At 45.5% G+C, this 18,162-nt stretch overlaps 1 protein-coding gene across 1 annotated transcript in view; it reads left to right on the top strand.

Annotated features, from left to right (window-relative positions):
- The window catches only part of ndrg4 (NDRG family member 4), a 32,190-nt gene extending 15,221 nt beyond the window's left edge, over window positions 1-16,969 (top strand). Inside the window, exons 2-4 of the mRNA XM_056416013.1 lie at window positions 10,220-10,310; window positions 13,910-14,053; window positions 15,936-16,969. Of these exons, the coding sequence (XP_056271988.1) occupies window positions 10,233-10,310; window positions 13,910-14,053; window positions 15,936-15,989 (276 nt within the window). The 5' untranslated portion in view covers window positions 10,220-10,232 and the 3' untranslated portion in view covers window positions 15,990-16,969. The remainder of the gene's footprint in view (window positions 1-10,219; window positions 10,311-13,909; window positions 14,054-15,935) is intronic.
- Window positions 16,970-18,162: the final 1,193 nt, after the last annotated feature.

The following is an 18,162-nucleotide window of genomic DNA, read 5'->3' on the forward strand; positions in this document are numbered from 1 at the left end:
CCATATAGTATTTTTAACGTATAATAAATTAAATATGTCTTGCTTTTAATGCGACTTCTGGTGCTGCATGATGCTAGGGGGGGGGGGGGGGGGACGATCAATAACAGACGTTTAGTTTAATAAAAGAACAAAGACGTCTTTAAGAAAAGGACCTTAAATTACTTCTGCTGTGATCTGGTGCGATAGAGAAAATTACAGGGGGGCGGGCGGAGATTTTTTTTTTTTTTTACTCAAAATTGTCTGGGAGCCATACGCCATCACCGGAAGAGCCAAATATGGCTCGCGAGCCATGGGTTCCTGACCGCTGCTCTAGAGTCTTCCCATCCTAACGTGGGCCTGATGGCCGTGCTGGAGGAAAGCGATCAGCGATCAAGAACACTCGAAGGAATTATTTACGAGGACCATGACTCCAGAAAAATCTATCGGTAAAGGAATGTCCCATCATACAGTGCGTTTACATGATGGTATAATTCGAATCTTGCTTTAGTCGGACTATGCTATCTTTTGGGGGATCTGCTGTTATCCTGCTGTGAAACCGCTGTATGCCCTGGTATATATTTGGAGGGCTTTTCTCCCATCAACCGTGACCAATTATCTTCAACGGTTTCTACTTCGAACACCTCTACCTGTCTCTTGGACCCCATCCCGACGAGGCTGCTTAAAGACGTTTTGCCTTTAATTGGCAGCTCTCTATTAGATATTATCAATGTGTCTCTGCTAACAGGCCACGTACCACACTCCTTCAAAGTGGCTGTTATTAAACCTCTCCTGAAGAAGCCCACTCTGGATCCAGAGGTGTTGGCTAACTACAGACCGATCTCTAACCTCCCTTTCCTCTCCAAGATCCTTGAGAAAGTGGTCGCAAATCAGTTGTGCGACTTTCTACATCATAATAGTTTATTTGAGAAATTTCAATCAGGATTTGGAAAACACCACAGCACAGAGACAGCACTGGTGAAAATTACAAATGACCTCTTAATGGCAGCAGATAAAGGACTCCTCTCTGTCCTGGTCTTGTTAGACCTTAGTGCTGCATTCGACACCATTGACCATGACATCCTGTTACAGAGACTGGAGCAGTCGATTGGCATTTCAGGCACGGCACTAATTTGGTTTAAATCCTATTTATCAGATCGATCTCAGTTTGTATTTGTAAACGATGACGCCTCGATAACCACCAACGTTAATCACGGAGTTCCACAAGGTTCTGTGCTTGGACCAATTTTATTTACCTTATACATGCTTCCTTTGGGCAATATTATCAGGAAACATTCCATAAACTTTCATTGTTATGCAGATGATACTCAACTATATCTATCGATAAAACCAGAGGAGAGCAACCAACTCGGTAAAATTCAAGCATGTCTTAAAGACATAAAAACATGGATGACCTGCAACTTCTTGATGTTAAAATCAGACAAAACCGAAGTAATTTTAATCAGCCCTGAGCACCTCAGAGATCAATTATCTGGTGATGTGGTTTCTGTAGACGGCATTGCCCTGGCATCCAACACCACTGTAAAGAATCTTGGCGTTATCTTTGATCGGGACTTGTCCTTTAACTCCCACGTAAAGCAAATCTCAAGGACTGCATTCTTTCATCTACGTAATATTTCAAAAATCAGGCACATCTTGTCTCAAAAAGATGCAGAAAAATTGGTTCACGCGTTCGTTACTTCGAGACTGGATTACTGCAACTCCTTATTATCAGGCTGCTCTATAAGTCTCTTAGGTCCCTCCAGTTGATCCAGAATGCTGCAGCTCGTGTTTTCACTAAAACTAAGAAAAGAGATCACATCACTCCTGCACTAGCTGCTCTGCACTGGCTACCCATAAAATCAAGAATCACTTTTAAAATTCTTCTCTTAACCTACAAAGCCTTGATTGGTGATGCTCCATCATATCTTAAGGAGCTTGTAGTACCATATTGCCCCACTAGAGAGCTACGCTCACTAAATGCGGGACTACTTGTAGTTCCTAGAGTCTTAAAAAGTAGAATGGGAGCCAGAGCCTTTAGTTATCAAGCTCCTCTTTATGGAACCAGCTTCCACCTTCAGTCCGGGAGGCAGACACAGTCACCTCGTTTAAGAGTAGACTGAAGACTTTCCTCTTTGACAGAGTTTATAGTTAGGGCTGAATCAGGTTCACCTGGTCCAGCCCCTTGATATGCTGCTATAGGCTTATAGCTGCCGGGGGACGTTTAGGATGCACTGAGTACCTATCTCCTCTTTTCTCTCTCCTTATGGATGAATTTTCATCTCTCAATCACACGTTACTAACTCTGCTTTCTCCCCGGAGTCCTTGTGACTTCACGTCTCATGGGGTCATCGGACCCTATGAGACGGCATAGATCCTATCTGCTGATGGATCATCGAGGTCTGGGTCGTGGAGTTCCTGCTCCTGACTACGCCACTGTCCTGTTGAGTTTCCGCCCACTGTTGAGACTCCGCCCACTCCTCCTCCCCACCGCCATCTGCCTGATGGATGGTGGAGGTCTCCATCGTGGAATATGCCTACTATGAACTATTCATACACTCTGTCATATTCATTGAATGTATTTAAACTCTAAATCTGTCCTTCTGTACACATTACATCTATTGCATCTGTCCATCCTGGAGAGGGATCCTCCTCTGTTCTCTCCTGAAGGTTTCTTCCCTTTTTTTTCCCCCTGAAGGGTTATTTGGGAGTTTTTCCTGGTCCGATGTGAGGTTTTGGGGCAGGGATGTCTATGTGTACAGATTGTAAAGCACTCCGAGACAAATTTGTAATTTGTGAAATTGGGCTATACAAATAAACTGAATTGAATTGAATTGAATCCCAATATACATGGCAGTGAGTAATTCGAATCATTGGCCTTTGAAAGCATGTCATATCCGATACGATAGGCGGCGCTGTTTTCATTACAACTTATGGTGATACAGCCATTTCCGCTTGACCTCTTCACCACCACCAACAACAACATTTCGAGAAAGATGGCGAACAGAGAGCAAGGCGAAGCTACATCCCTCTACTATTCTTCCATGGTGTTAATAGGAGTACAGCGGTTGCAAATGGCGCTATTGGCTGAGTTGATTACGGAGAGAAGACGCCGTCGCCGAAGGTACATGGAGAATTTAATTTATCTTTCCTTTCACTCATGGGTCACGACATGGGAGGGAGGGAGGGAGGGAGGGAGGAGGAGGAGGAGGAGGAGGAGGAGGAGAGAGGAGGGAGGAGGAGGGCGGCGGGATCTCGAGCATGCGCAAAGACGCAAAGTCCAGTTCCGAATCGAATTCACCGTTACATGCCGCGAGAGTCGAATTATCAACTGGATCGGATCGAGCTATCCAGGGGTGTTAATTGGACCGAAGTCGGACCGCACATAGTCCGACTAAGGTGTTTACATGAAACGGATAATTCGATTTCAGTCCGACTAAGCCAATAATTCGATTGCATGTAAACGCACTGAGTGATTCAGCTAAATGTTTTTCGGATCATCCTCAAACGACTATAAATGCTTAAGTATTGACCAAATGTAATGGCTCATAAATCCACACACTTTGTAGACACTAACACAAAAACATGCACATTCTAAACTACCTGTGCAGAGGTTACGCACAAGGCTTTAAACCACAGGAGGGCAGCGCTGCCTTTCCCCCGGCAGCAGTGGCGTCACGAGGCCGTGGATACTGTATATAGCCGGTGTAATGCAGTGGAAATTGATTTTTCAACCATCTGTCTTACATAAGCATGTCAGAGTGAATCAGAAGAGAGGCATGAGACGGGGTGGAATGAGGAGAGAACATGGGAGGATGAGATGGGGTGAGAAAGTGAGAGAGAGAGAATCCACAAAGACAAAGGTCAGAGGAGACGGAAAATAAATATGAAAAGACTGCGTGAAGAAAGTTTGAGACGCTGGGAGACGGAGAGGAGGTTGTGTGGGGAAACGAGTTTGGAAAGAATTGAACTGTCAGACATTGATGACAAACTTGGGAAAGCAGAGAAACGAAAAGAAGCAGAGAGAGTGGGAGAAAAACAACACATTTATCATCTTACCTACACCGAGTGGCTCTCATTCGTAAAGGCCACTGTTTTAAATCTCATTATTCCTGTGAACAAGCATTCATCTGTTGACCTCACAGCTACAGATGGTAACTATAATAACAAACACTCTCTTGGTCATTATCACACACGAGACAGATCTAGGATGACATCAGGTTCCTCAAGAAAATGATCACACTGTCAACGCTGGGTTAGAGATTCCCAGGCTCTGATTGGTTGACTTCCTGCTGGCGTCGTGGAATCGAGAGGACAGCGTATGTAATGGCATTAGGAGCACTAAAATGAGGCAGACGAAGCGGATCCTCCTTGTACAAGTACCAGGATGTAGTGACAGATTGAGCACATATGGTTGAAATGTTATTTGATCAATGCATGACCAAGGAACAGGAATAGGCACTTGATGTGATCATCAATCAGCACTTCAACGGCCCCAAATAAAGACAAAATCAATTGTTACATTTAAATGTGCACGAACTTGCGAGTAGGATTTGCTAAAGATGTTGTCACTTGCATGCAGAGACATAGGACATCGTAACACCGGTGGTCGAGGCGGTCCTCAGGTCTGCAGCGTTGTCAGCTGCTGCATCAATAATCACACAATAAACTAGAACGGGCCCTCGGTAGAGCGCATACCTTCGCATATCACAAGATTAGGCATTGAATTATGAACATAAAAATTGACCGTGCTATTGTAAAAAGAAGATTTTGACCTTTCCATGACCTTGACCTTTGACCCGATCAATCCCAAAATCTAATCAAATGGTCCCCGGATAATAACCAATCATCCCACCAAATATCATGCGATTTGGTTTAATACTTTTTGACTTATGTGAATAACACGCACGCACGCATACAAATACACGGCGATCAAAACATTACCGTCCGCATTTTCAATGCGAAGGTAAACATGTAAAGCAATGCAAATTTAGAGTAAATCGATCATGATGGTTCTGGAGGTTAAAGTATAAAGCAATGGAAGGGGTTATGTAAGAAATTAAAGGAGGGAAGAAAAGAGGGTTGTGGTGGCGGGGCATGTTAGAGCGCACGATCCGTCCGAAATAATAAAACCCTGTGAACTGTGGCTGTCTACAGAGTCTCTGCAACACGCACTTGTTCCAAGGATATCGAGCTGTGGAGAGTTCACAGACACTGGGTAGATCTCCCCGACAGTCTGGAGGCTCCACTGTCTCCAACGATGTCAGTCAGGCACATGAGTGAACTCTCATTTGATATGTGGGGTTTTATCCAGAGACTAAACTATATATACAGCATCATTTCCACTGGCGATGGCTTTATATTATAGGAATGCATCAACTGGAAGCCTGACAGGCCGCAATAGTAATAACACAGCTGTGAATTCAGTCATCTTATTATTACCGTCGCATTGAAAATGCGGAAGGTTATGTTTTGATCGCCGTGTATTTATTTATTTATTTGTATGCGTGTTACTCGCATAACTCAAAAAGTATTAAACCGAATCGCATGACATTTGGTGGGATGATTGGTTATTATCCGGGAACTATTTGATTAGATTTTGGGATCGATTGGGTGAAAAGTCAAGGTCAAGGTCATGAAAAAGTCAAAATCTTCTTGAATCGCATGAAATTTGGGGGGATGATTGGTTATTATCCGGGGACCATTTGATTAGATTTTGGGATCAATCGGGTGAAAGGTCAAGGTCAAGGTCATGAAAAGGTCAAAATCTTCTTTTTACCATAGCGCGATTTGTATCCAATTGTCATGCAACTAATGCCAAAATGTTCATAATGCAATGCCCAATCTTGTGATATGTGAAGGTATGCGCTCTACCGAGGGCCCGTTCTTGCAATGTACTGCTTAATTTCTGTCCAAATTGTAATTTCAATCCGAAACACAGAATAATGAAACATGCGACTGAAATGAACACGTTGTCAGAAGACGTGCGAGTGAGGGAGCAGGAGGAGGAGAGCTGGTGTTGTTGGGTCTCTGTTCTCATATCCTCGTGGCTCCAGTCCAGCGGCCTCATAAAAGGTCATGTTGACCATTTAATACACTGGTCACACTGGGAGGGAGGGAGCAAAGGGAGGAGGGAAGGAGAAGGAGAGAGGAGAGCAGAAAAACAAGGTTTTCAATTCAATTTATTTTATACAGCCCAAAATCACAAATGACAAACTCCCCTCGGAGTGCTTTACAATCTGTACACGTACGACATCCCTGACCTTTGACCTCACATCGGATCAGGAAAAAAACTCCCAAGAAGTAGTAAAAAATCATTCAGGGAAAAAAGGTAAGAACCCTTCAGTAGAGCAACAGACGAGGATCCCTCTCCAGGATGGACAGAACAATAGATGTCATGTGACCAGATGAACAGAGTCACAGAATTACATAAACATTCAATGAATATGACATAAATTATGAATAATAAGTCGTAGGCATGGACCACGATCCAGATTTCCACAATCCATGAAATGATGCAGGTCATTTGGACAAAAGGCGGTGGTCAACTCTATCTGTGCTCACAAAGTCCTGTTGTGTCTCATTGTCCATTTTGGGTGTCAAATAAAAACACAGATAGAGCTGAACGACTGCCAGGAGAGAGAGAGAGAGAGAGAGGAGAGAGAGAGACAAAAGCAGAGGGCATTCGAGGTTAGAGAGAGAGAGAGAGAGAAAAGGGCCGAACGAGGCGGAGGGGTGGCATGTGTTGATATGTGGAAGACGTTGTCAGCCCCGGGGTCACTTGCATCATCGGCTACAGCCGTCCCTCTAACTTCACATTAAATAAGGAAACGTAGAAATGTTATTTACTGTTTCAGAAAAAAACAATCTGCCACTTCCAGTTGTGTGATGTAGTGTCAATATAAACTACTGAATATACTATTTAAGTGATGCGTTGGTGGACTGATCTCATCATGGATTGCAGCAGTGTTATACGCCATTGTGTGTGTGGGCTGATGTGTCACAATGTATTTGTGTCCTGTGTGTGTGTGTGTGTGTGCCCTCCAACCTAAAATGCCAGTTTAATTAGACCCTCATACAGCCTCAGTCTCTCTGTGCACTTTAAGCACAATGAGTAGACGATGCTGTGTTACGCTCCCCTGTGGAGGGCTCTGACCTCTAGGAGTGCTGTCGAGCACACTGCCTTTACACAGAAACGGCCAGACTTGTTACGTAAACAACGAAGTGCCATTACCTGACCTGTGTAACCTAGTTAAATCGGCTCTGTTACTAGATTAACATTATGTGACATTATGTGATTATGATGTATTTCAGTCATTGATGTTGCTTACGCAAAATAGCAGCATTATGTAACATGACATAACCTACATGATGTTATATGCACAAAGAAGTAACTTTACTGAATGTTACATAATGTTAAGTAACGTTATGAAACATCACATAATGTTGTGTAACATCACATAATGTTACATAATGTTAAGTAACGTTATGAAACGTCACATAATGTTGTGTAACATCACATAATGTTAAGTAACGTTATGAAACGTCACATAATGTTGTGTAACATCACATAATGTTACATAATGTTAAGTAACGTCACATAATGTTAAGTAATGTTATGAAACGTCACATAATGTTACATAATGTTATGAAACGTCACATAATGTTGTGTAACATCACATAATGTTACATAATGTTAAGTAACGTTATGAAACGTCACATAATGTTGTGTAATATCACATAATGTTACATAATGTTAAGTAACATTATGAAACGTCACATAATGTTACATAATGTTATGAAACGTCACATAATGTTGTGTAACATCACATAATGTTACATAATGTTAAGTAACGTTATGAAACATCACATAATGTTGTGTAACATCACATAATGTTACATAATGTTAAGTAACGTTATGAAACGTCACATAATGTTAAGTAACGTTATGAAACGTCACATAATGTTGTGTAACATCACATAATGTTACATAATGTTAAGTAACATAATCAGAAATCAGAATCAGAATCAGAATCAGAAACAGGTTTATTGCCAAGGAATGTTTTCACAAACAAACGAGGAACTTTTTTTGGCGGAAGGTGCAAGAATCGCGCACCAAGACACCGAGGCGCCGTCCGCGGCGCCATCTAGGAAAAGGTGGATGAAAGATGACAGCATAACATGAGGGAAGAGAGGCGAGAAAAAGAAAAAGCCACCCCCCGACTATGCCCCTAGAGGGGTACAGTGTGGGAGCAGGAGAAACAAAAACACCATTGCACATAAGCACATACATCTTAGACATGACTTGCAACGAGTAGGAAGGGGGGAGGGGAGGTAATCCAAAGACTGGGCGATAGCCCCGTCATTGGGGCAGAAGGTAACCAGCACCGACAAGCAGCCAGCCGGTCCTTCGCCGTCACGGCGCTGACGAGACCCGTCCTGTCACCCTGGGGGCAAAGCAGGCGGCGTGGGATGGTGGGGTAGTGAGTGCATTTCAGTTTGTTGAAGTTCGTGTGTGAGTGGCCGGTGTATCGTCCTCCCAGTCCACAACAGACAAAGTTCTCAGTCCACAAGATGGTCGTTGCCATGGAGATGGCCTTGAAGGGTCCTGGGGAGAAAACAACCACAGGTGTCTGTGGATAGGGGGAAGGGAATGAGAGAGTCTCGCTTCAGTGATCTTCGGGAGTTGTTGTTCCAGTAACGGCCTTGGCCAAGGCCCGTCCTGGTAGAGGGAGCCAAAGCAGATAAGATTGGGATTGTTTGGTCTTCCAGTAGCTGCAATTCAATTTGCGCACCACTATTCCTCCATTTTCCTCCCGCTTGCCAATAGGATTTCAAATCGATCCAATTTCATTTGCAGAGCCGTCAGCTTCTCCACGATGTTATCATTCTGACGGTTTAATGCCAAAGTCTGAGTGCCAACAACTCTGCCCAACGTCAATCATGTCGGGCAGCCTTAGGGGGCTTTTAACGGCTGTCACCGTTTCCTTAATTTTCCGATAAACCAGGGCAGCGCCAAATCCAAACAGCAGAAATCCTGTAATCAAAGTTCCGAATAGGTAGATGTCTTCTACGTCCTCCACGGAAAGGGCTGCTAGGCACGACACACGTCCATCGTGTAACCAGCTGCAACGTCCCGGCAGGACAGGCAGGTTCCCCCGAACCCGAGCTTCTCGTCGAGAAGATGGTGTCAATTGCGTTTAAGGACCAGTTGTTAAGTAACATTATGAAACATCACATAATGTTAAGTAACGTTATGTTACGTCACATAATGTTAAGTAACGTTATGAAACGTCACATAATGTTACATAATGTTAACTAATGTTATGTTACGTCACATAATGTTACATACTGTTATGTTACATCACATAATGTTACATAATGTTATGTTACGTCACATAATGTTACATATTGTTATGTTACATCACATAATGTTACATAATGTTACATACTGGTACACACATACACATAATGGTTGTTAAATGGTTCTTTAAAAGGCTTTGTGGTCTTACGCAGAAGCATCACCTACTGAAGAACTATTTCATCTCTCAGGTGATTCTACATACTTGTTATGTGGTTCTTTGGGATATTAGAGAGTTCTTCGTTCATTTTTGAGTTATTGGTCAGTGGGGGATGCTAAACATTAGGAAGAAAACCTATCTTGTCATGATATGGATGTGGGGTAGTTCGCTCCATGTTTATATATTTGATTAATTGTATATGTATATGTACCATTGTAAGCAAATTAGTAAAATAGGCTATATTCCTCAAGTCAATGGTGAGCTTTAGTTTCGGCAGGGTTCAACATTTAAAAAAAATTTGTTTTATGATCCAGAGAGCAGCTTTCTTCTGGGAAAAGTCCAGTTTTTACTTAACCTGATCTGCATTGTAGCTGTGGATGTTTTTCCTTTCTTTTCCTAGTAATTGTTCCGATAAATTAGGGCAGGTTTCTAATTCCCATCTTGGTTCCATCTCCGTTTCCAATCAGTCCTCATCGATCAGCTGCTCGCATGATGCACATCATTCAGTCAGCGAGTCCTTCCATCATTTCACAATAAGGACGTGAACTGACTTCTCAAAGTTTCATTCCACTCAATTGAAACCGAACTCATCATCATCAACACGGGAAGCACATGCAGAAGCATGGAGTTTAAGGTCAAACAGTATTCTGAAATAAAAGTGTAACCTTACTGTGTGTGTGTGTGTGTGTGTGTGTGTGTGTCTGTTGCCGTGGTTATTGCAGCTTGCTGTCCAGAATGTCGGGGATGAAGGAGCAGCAGTTCACGGAAGAGAAGCCCCTGCTGCCGGAGCAGCGCGGCGTGGACTCAGACATGGTCAGTGCACCAGGTTTATTGACTGTACCATCCATCAGTGCACCAGGTTTATTTACTGTACCATCCATCAGTGCACCAGGTTTATTTATAGTACCTTTCCGATCAGTGTCCATCCATCCCTCCATTTTCATCCCCTTATTCCGGGGTCGGCAGCAGACCCAGCAGCTGACCCAGACTTCCCTCTCACCTGCAACACTCTCCAGCTCATTCTGGGGGACCCCGAGGCGTTCACAGGTCAGCCAGGAGATGTAATCCCTCCAGCGGGTCCTGGGTCTTCCCCGGGGTCTCCTCCCAGTTGGACGTGCCTGGAAAACCTCGAACGGGAGGCGTCCAGGAGGCGTCCGGATCAGATGCCCGAACCACCTCAGCTGACTCCTTTCGATGCGAAGGAGCAGCGGCTCGACTCCAAGCTCCCTCCTGATGTCCGAGCTCCTTACCCCATCTCTAAGGCTCCTACAGAGGAAACTCATCTCCTTACCCTATCCCTGAGGCTGAGCCCGGCCACCCTACGGAGGAAACTCATTTCAGCCGCTTGTATTCGCGACCTCGTTCTTTCGGTCACGACCCAAAGTTTGTGACCATAGGTGAGGGTTGGAACGTAGGCCGACCAGTAAATTGAGAGCTTTGCCTTTCGGCTCAGCTCCTCTTCACCAAGACGGACCGGTACAGCTCCTGTTTTACTGCTGCAGCCGCACCGATCCGCCTGTCCATCCCGCTCCATCTTACCCTCACTCGTGAACAAGACCCCGAGATACTTGAACTCCTTTGCTTGGGGTGGGCACTCTGTCCCCACCTGGAGGGAGCAATCCACCGGTTTCCGGCAGAGCACCATGGCCTCAGATTTGCCGGAGGTCACGGTCTGAGGATGCTAACAGGACCACATTATCTAGAAACAGCAGAGAGGCGATCCTGAGACCCCCAAACCTGACCTGCTCCAGCCCCAGGCTGCGCCCGGGTATCTTGTCCATGAAGATCACAAACAACGGTGATGAAGGGCAGCCCTGGTGAGGCCAACTCCCACTGAGAACATGGAGGATGTGAACACAGCTCCTACTGCAGGCGTACAGAGACCGGATAGCCCATAACAACAAGTCCAAAACCCCATTGTCCTGCAGCACCGCCCACAAAAACCCCAGAGGGACCCGGAAGAAAGCCTTCTCCAAGTCCACAAAGCACATGTAGACTGGTTGGGCTCCCAGGACCCCTCGAGGACCCTTGCGAGGGTGAAGAGCTGGTCCACAGTTCCACGCCCGGGACGGAATCTGCACTGCTGGTCTTGAATCCGAGGTTCAACCAACGGTCGGAGCCTCCTTTCCAGCACCCTGGCATAAACTTTCCCCGGGAGGCTGAGTAGTGTGATCCCACGATAGTTCGAGCAGACTCTCCGGTTCCCCTTTTTGAAAACGGGAACCACCAGCCCAGTCCAAGGGCCCTGTTCCTGCCCCCCGGCGTCTTGCCACCAAGGAGCTTTTTGACAACCTTAGCGGCCTCTGCCACCCCCAAGTCGACAGGCACTGCCCCCTCTAGAGGGGACATGTTGAACTCTTTCCACCACCTGGCGATGTCCAGGTTGGCAACCTCCCTCGGGATGTTAGAGAAGTTGATCCGGAGGTGGGAGTTGAAGACCTCCCGGACCGGGTCCTCCACCAGACGTTCCCAGTTCACTACACTTTGCTTGCCAGGTCTTTCTAGCCGACTCCCCCGCCGTCTGATCCAACTCACCACCAACTCACCACCAGCTCTGCTCCTCTCTTAACCCGAGTGTCCAAGACATACGGCTGCAGATCAGGTGATACAATTACAAAGTCCATCATTGATCTCTGGCCTCAGGTGTTCTGGTACCAGGTCCACTTATCAGCCACCTTATGTTGGAACATGGTGTTCGTTAAAGACAAGCCGTGGCTAGCACAGAAGTCCATTAACAGAACACCGCTCGGGTTCAGATCAGGAAGCCGTTCCTCCCAATCATTCCCCCCCCCCCCCCCCCCCTGCCAGGTTTCTCTGTCATTGCCCACGTGAGCGTTGAAGTCTCCCTGGAGAACTATGGAGTCGGCAGGCGGTCCCTCTCCAGGACCCCTCCCACCGACTCCAAGAAGGCCGGATACTCTGAACTGCGGTTTGGTGCATGAGCACAAACCACAGTCAGAGCCTTACTCCCCAACCTGTAGGCGCAGGGAGGCGACCCTCTGGTTCTCCGGGGAAAACTCCAACACAGCAGCGCTCAGCCGGGGGCTCGTGAGTGGCTCCGGGAGGGTGCCCTGGTTTCTCCTTGTCCGGGCGAGGTAGCTGAAGTCTGTGGGCTGCTATCCATCAGGGTGTTTTGAACCGCTCTTAGTCTGGACTCTCACCCGAGACCTGTTTGCCTTGGGAGTCCCTACCAGGGGCGAATGCCCTGGACAACATAGATCACAGGATCACTGAGCCTCTCAAACACCTCCGCCACGTTAAGGTGGCAATTCACGGAGTGTGTATTTACAGTACGGCCAAATCAAAGTGACTGGTTTATTCTCAGTACCCCCCAATGAGTGTGATTGGTTTATTCTCAGTACCCTCCCGATGAGTGTGACAGGAAGCCACTCAGAAAGTGACTGAGAGGTGTTGTGCTCATTAGTCGTACTGGCTCATAATTGGACAATATGCATTGTCTATAGACGGAGGAGGAAATGAAGGATCTCCCTCCGACCTTGACTCTTTGATAAATGGTAGATGGACCTGTACCACTCAAAGCACTTTCACACTCCATGACATCATTCACCCTTTCATACACTGATGGGAGGAGCTAAGGTTCCACCTGCTCATCAGCAGTCTCTAACATTCATACACCGTAGAACAGCTACGGGAGACATTTGGGGTTAAGTGTCTTGCCCAAGGACACAACGACATGGACTAGTGGAGCCGGGGATCGAACCACCGATCCTCTGATGGAAGGACGAGCCGCTCCCCGCTGAGACAGTCGGCCACAACAACAACCCCGTGAAAAGATGAAAGCTCATGCAAGCTGAGAGAGCAGAGGGTTCCATCATATTGTGCATGAATATGATTCACATTAGGCCTGCTCATATCTCCATCCTCTCTTCTCTCCCAGCTCATTTAAAGTGCGAAGCTCTGGTGTTACTGGTGATTGCCTCCTGGTCACTGGGAGTCATGTTGGACTCATGATGCATTTAGTTCAACAGAGAGTTTTATTCTATGGAAGTGATTTAAAGCTTAAAGACGGGTTTCTTTCTTGGCAATGCATTTTAATCGTCCTTATATTCTAGACAGTACTGTATATGACCACATGGGCGTCATTCGTTTTGATCATTCTGTTTTCAACATAACCATCATTCCTTCAGGTTATTTATGGGTAAACCGGATGTAGCGTTCTACAATTAAAACTAAACTTGATCAAAAATAACTAATTACGGAGCTTGCATTTACAGTAATTCCATGTGCCCTGAATGCAGCATATTGCGGGTTTTAGAGTCCTGGTTTTTCCTGTTTTCCTTTCAGAGGAACCCTCTCTGGACCAGAAGTGAAGCCAGGAGAGTCTTTGGAGAACCGAGTCCTGAAGTCACATCTCTCTGCAACGCAATAACCACGTTGTGTTTTTTGTTTAGGATAAAGGAGAGGAGGCCTCGGGGGGGTCACCGCGCCCCGCGCCCAGTAGCCAGGCCCCTCCCCCCAGCCGCCCCGCTGACCGTTGGCATGTCATCGCGCGGCACTGGCTCCGCCAGACGCGCCGGGCCAGCGGGGTCCTCCCGGTAACTACCAGAACCACCAGAACCACCAGAACCACCAGAACAACCAGAACAACCAGAACAACCAGAACAAGCAGAATCCTGCCAGCACACTAACTCTAACACACACACGGTGACCCAGGTAGAACCACAACATCCCATGTGACCATGAGTAGAACCCTAAACCCAAGGCGACCACTAATAGAACCTAAAACCCATTGTAACCACAAGTAGAACCTAAAACCCATTGTAACCACAAGTAGAACCTAAAACCCATTGTGACCACAAGTAGAACCTAAAACCCATTGTGACCACTAGTAGAACCCTAACATCCAATGTGACCACAAGTAGAACCCTAACATCCAATGTGACCACAAGTAGAACCCTAAACCCAATGCAACCACTAATAGAACCTAAAACCCATTGTGACCACAAGTAGAACCTAAAACCCATTGTGACCACAAGTAGAACCTAAAACCCATTGTGACCACAAGTAGAACCCTAACATCCAATGTGACCACAAGTAGAACCCTAACTTCCAATGTGACCACAAGTAGAACCCTAAAACCCAATGTGACCAAGAATAGAACCCTAACATCCAATGTGACCACAAGTAGAACCCTAACATCCAATGTGACCACAAGTAGAACCCTAACACCCAATGTGACCACTAGTAGAACCCTAACATCCAATGTGACCACAAGTAGAACCCTAACATCCAATGTGACCACTAGTAGAACCCTAACACCCAATGTGACCACAAGTAGAACCCTAACATCCAATGTGACCACTAGTAGAACCCTAACACCCAATGTGACCACAAGTAGAACCCTAACATCCAATGTGACCACTAGTAGAACCCTAACATCCAATGTGACCACAAGTAGAACCCTAACACCAATGTGACCACAAGTAGAACCCTAACATCCAATGTGACCACAAGTAGAACCCTAACACCCAATGTGACCACAAGTAGAACCCTATCACCAATGTGACCACAAGTAGAACCCTAACATCCAATGTGACCACTAGTAGAACCCTAACACCAATGTGACCACTAGTAGAACCCTAACATCTAATGTGACCACAAGTAGAACCCTAACACCCAATGTGACCACAAGTAGAACCCTAACACCCAATGCGACCACAAGTAGAACCCTAACATCCAATGTGACCACTAGTAGAACCCTAACATCCAATGTGACCACAAGTAGAACCATAACATCCAATGTGACCACTAGTAGAACCCTAACATCCAAGTTGACCACAAGTAGAACCCTAACACCCAATGCGACCACAAGTAGAACCCTAAAATCCAATGTGACCACAAGTAGAACCCTAACTCCCAATGTGACCACAAGTAGAACCCTAACATCCAATGTGACCACAAGTAGAACCCTAACATCCAATGTGACCACTAGTAGAACCCTAACACCCAATGTGACCACAAGTAGAACCCTAACATCCAATGTGACCACTAGTAGAACCCTAACATCCAATGTGACCACAAGTAGAACCCTAACATCCAATGTGACCACAAGTAGAACCCTAACACCCAATGTGACCACAAGTAGAACCCTAACATCCAATGTGACCAAGAATAGAACCCTAACACCCATTTTTTTATTACGGTTTTAGGTACTCCTTACTATAGTAATAGAGTAACACATTATGAATACCATATGTATTATATATAAAATCTTAATCCACAAAGTTACTTTGGTTGTTGAATGAATATAATAAGTTGAGTATTTCTATCTGAACTGGAGAATAGAATATATTGATCTCCATTTGAGTGAAGTAGAATAATCAATAGTGCACTTAGTTACAATCCGTTTCTTTCCATAATGAACAATAATAAAACGTAAATGTGTTCCCTTGGTTTATATTCCTTATCCTCTGTCAGCACTTGAACACTGAGCAGCCTCACTCGTCTGCTGACCTCCAGCTACAGCGATGACTCATCCTCCTGACCACATGGTCACGAGCCACTCAACACATCATCCTCTGAACAGCTTTACACTTCATTTATTAGCAGCCTTTTGACCTCGCAGACAGTTTCCTAGAAATAGTTTTCCCTACCTGGGCTAGACTAAAGGCCCCCGGCCTCAGACTTTAGTCCTGACCAGGAGAAAGACCCTTCAGGGAATCCACGCCAGGTCATTTCCCCCAAAGAGATACGAGCCACGCCCTTCGCCTCCCGTTCCCAGTGCTGCCCCCGTCTCACTGGGCCAAAGGCCGGTGGGGGGGTTGGGGGGTGATGAGAAAGAGAAGAGTGCCCCCTGCTGGCCGACCACCGGAGCGTCGCCACTAACATCTTCCCCCTGAAGACGACGAGTCATTTGCATGAAGTCCACGGCGACCTAGCTGCTCATTAAATGGCGTTCGATGATGTCACGCGTAACTTAAAGGGCAGCTCCCGGTCCTGTGGCTGTCTTGTTTCTTCCTTCCTTTCCTTCAGGCGTGTCCCTGATGTAACTGTGTCGACGCCTCTCCTTAACACCTTCACATGTCCCCCTCCCCCGACACACATTCATCCTCAACTCTTCCCTTTCACTTCCTCCGTGTGCCATCTTTAATCCTGACATGTTTCTCCTCCTCCTGAAATAATGGCATGAATATCACCGTGTGCATGGCTAACAATGAGGCGGCGGGACTCATGTGCATGTCCTTCGTCTTCTCGGGTCCAGATGTCCAGATGCTCCTGTGCTGCTCCGGTGACGGAGGCCCAGAGCAGCAACTGATGTGTTGCGAAATGACACAAAGGAGAAAAACACGTGAGATGGTCAGAGTGTTGCTCTGAGGCGTGTTGTCATTTCCCAACACAGCCGTGTGCATGTGACAGTGAGTCACGGCCAGGTTCCTCACACAGTGTCCTCGACGTGACTTTTACATACAACAACATTGGGAATCAAAGAGATACTTATTTTAGTTTGGGGATTATTTTTGCGTTTGACGTATTACAAATAACTCCACATTGGGTGAGGGTGGTGGGCGGGGCAAAACGGGACATTTTGTGTAATATTCCTGTGATTTTAAGTATTTTTGTTGTGTTTTTTGTTTCTATTTACAACATTACTATATTATTGTGTTTCAGACTGCAACCGTAGTCCAGGAAATAATCAATGTCCCCTTTAAACGAGGGCCATTCAGTTGCATGAGAAAGCCATGTGACGCTTCACTGTCCCTCTAGAATAACAACAGGTGTGCAAAGAGGACGTGTTGCTGCTCTTACAGTTTTTCTCGATTGATTACACACAAAAACTGGAACTTATAACACAATGACCACAACCTGTAACTCATGTGCCAACTCCCTAAACCAATTCTGCTCAACTATAAGCACAATTATCTGCTTTAGACACAGATTTCAATTGTTAACCACACTTTCTTCAAAACACTAAACACCATCTTCTCTACTTTGCACACGTCATCAATGCCAAAACCTCCTTGTGTCCAGACAGAACACACTGCTGTTCAATTGGCAAAACTTCCATTTCCACGGCTGTTGTGTAATTTGGAATCAAACAATATAAGGGCCACAGGTGACCTCCTGATTTGAAGAAGAATGGATGAAAACATGGAAGGTAGAGGAGACCAGAGATGCTCCTGATGAGGCCTTCATGGTGTTTTCCCATTTCATCGTGTTTTCCATTGAGCACATCAGTGTTCAATCGATGCTCAGAATGTCTACTCATATGATGGGCTGTGTTTGTCATTTGAAAACAAAATACCCTTTTGAGGTGACATAACACTGTTTAGAAAGCAAAGTTGCATTTTGCAGGAGATATAAAGGGTTTTGTATTTTGTGTGAGTGGTTTTGGGATTTGTGTTTAGAGTTTTGAGAAAACGAGGCATGCTTTCAAAAAATGTGTTTAAGCAATCGAGAAAAACTGTAAAGGGCCACCGCGCCAATTTTAACCTTCACTGTGAAGAAAAACTCTTTCTCTACTAACAGTTGAAACACAACTTCTACAAAATAACCCTGATGATGTCATAATGATGTCACCAGGGTTATCTCAACGTGGGCACATAGTAGTGCTCGTGTCCTAGGATATGCCCGTTTCAATTGAAATGTGTTGCCAAACTCAGGGGACTCATTCTAATTTCACTGTATGAATTGTTATCTGATGCTA

Source organism: Pseudoliparis swirei, chromosome 6 (assembly GCF_029220125.1).
Source record: "Pseudoliparis swirei isolate HS2019 ecotype Mariana Trench chromosome 6, NWPU_hadal_v1, whole genome shotgun sequence".
Lineage (NCBI taxonomy): Eukaryota > Metazoa > Chordata > Actinopteri > Perciformes > Liparidae > Pseudoliparis > Pseudoliparis swirei.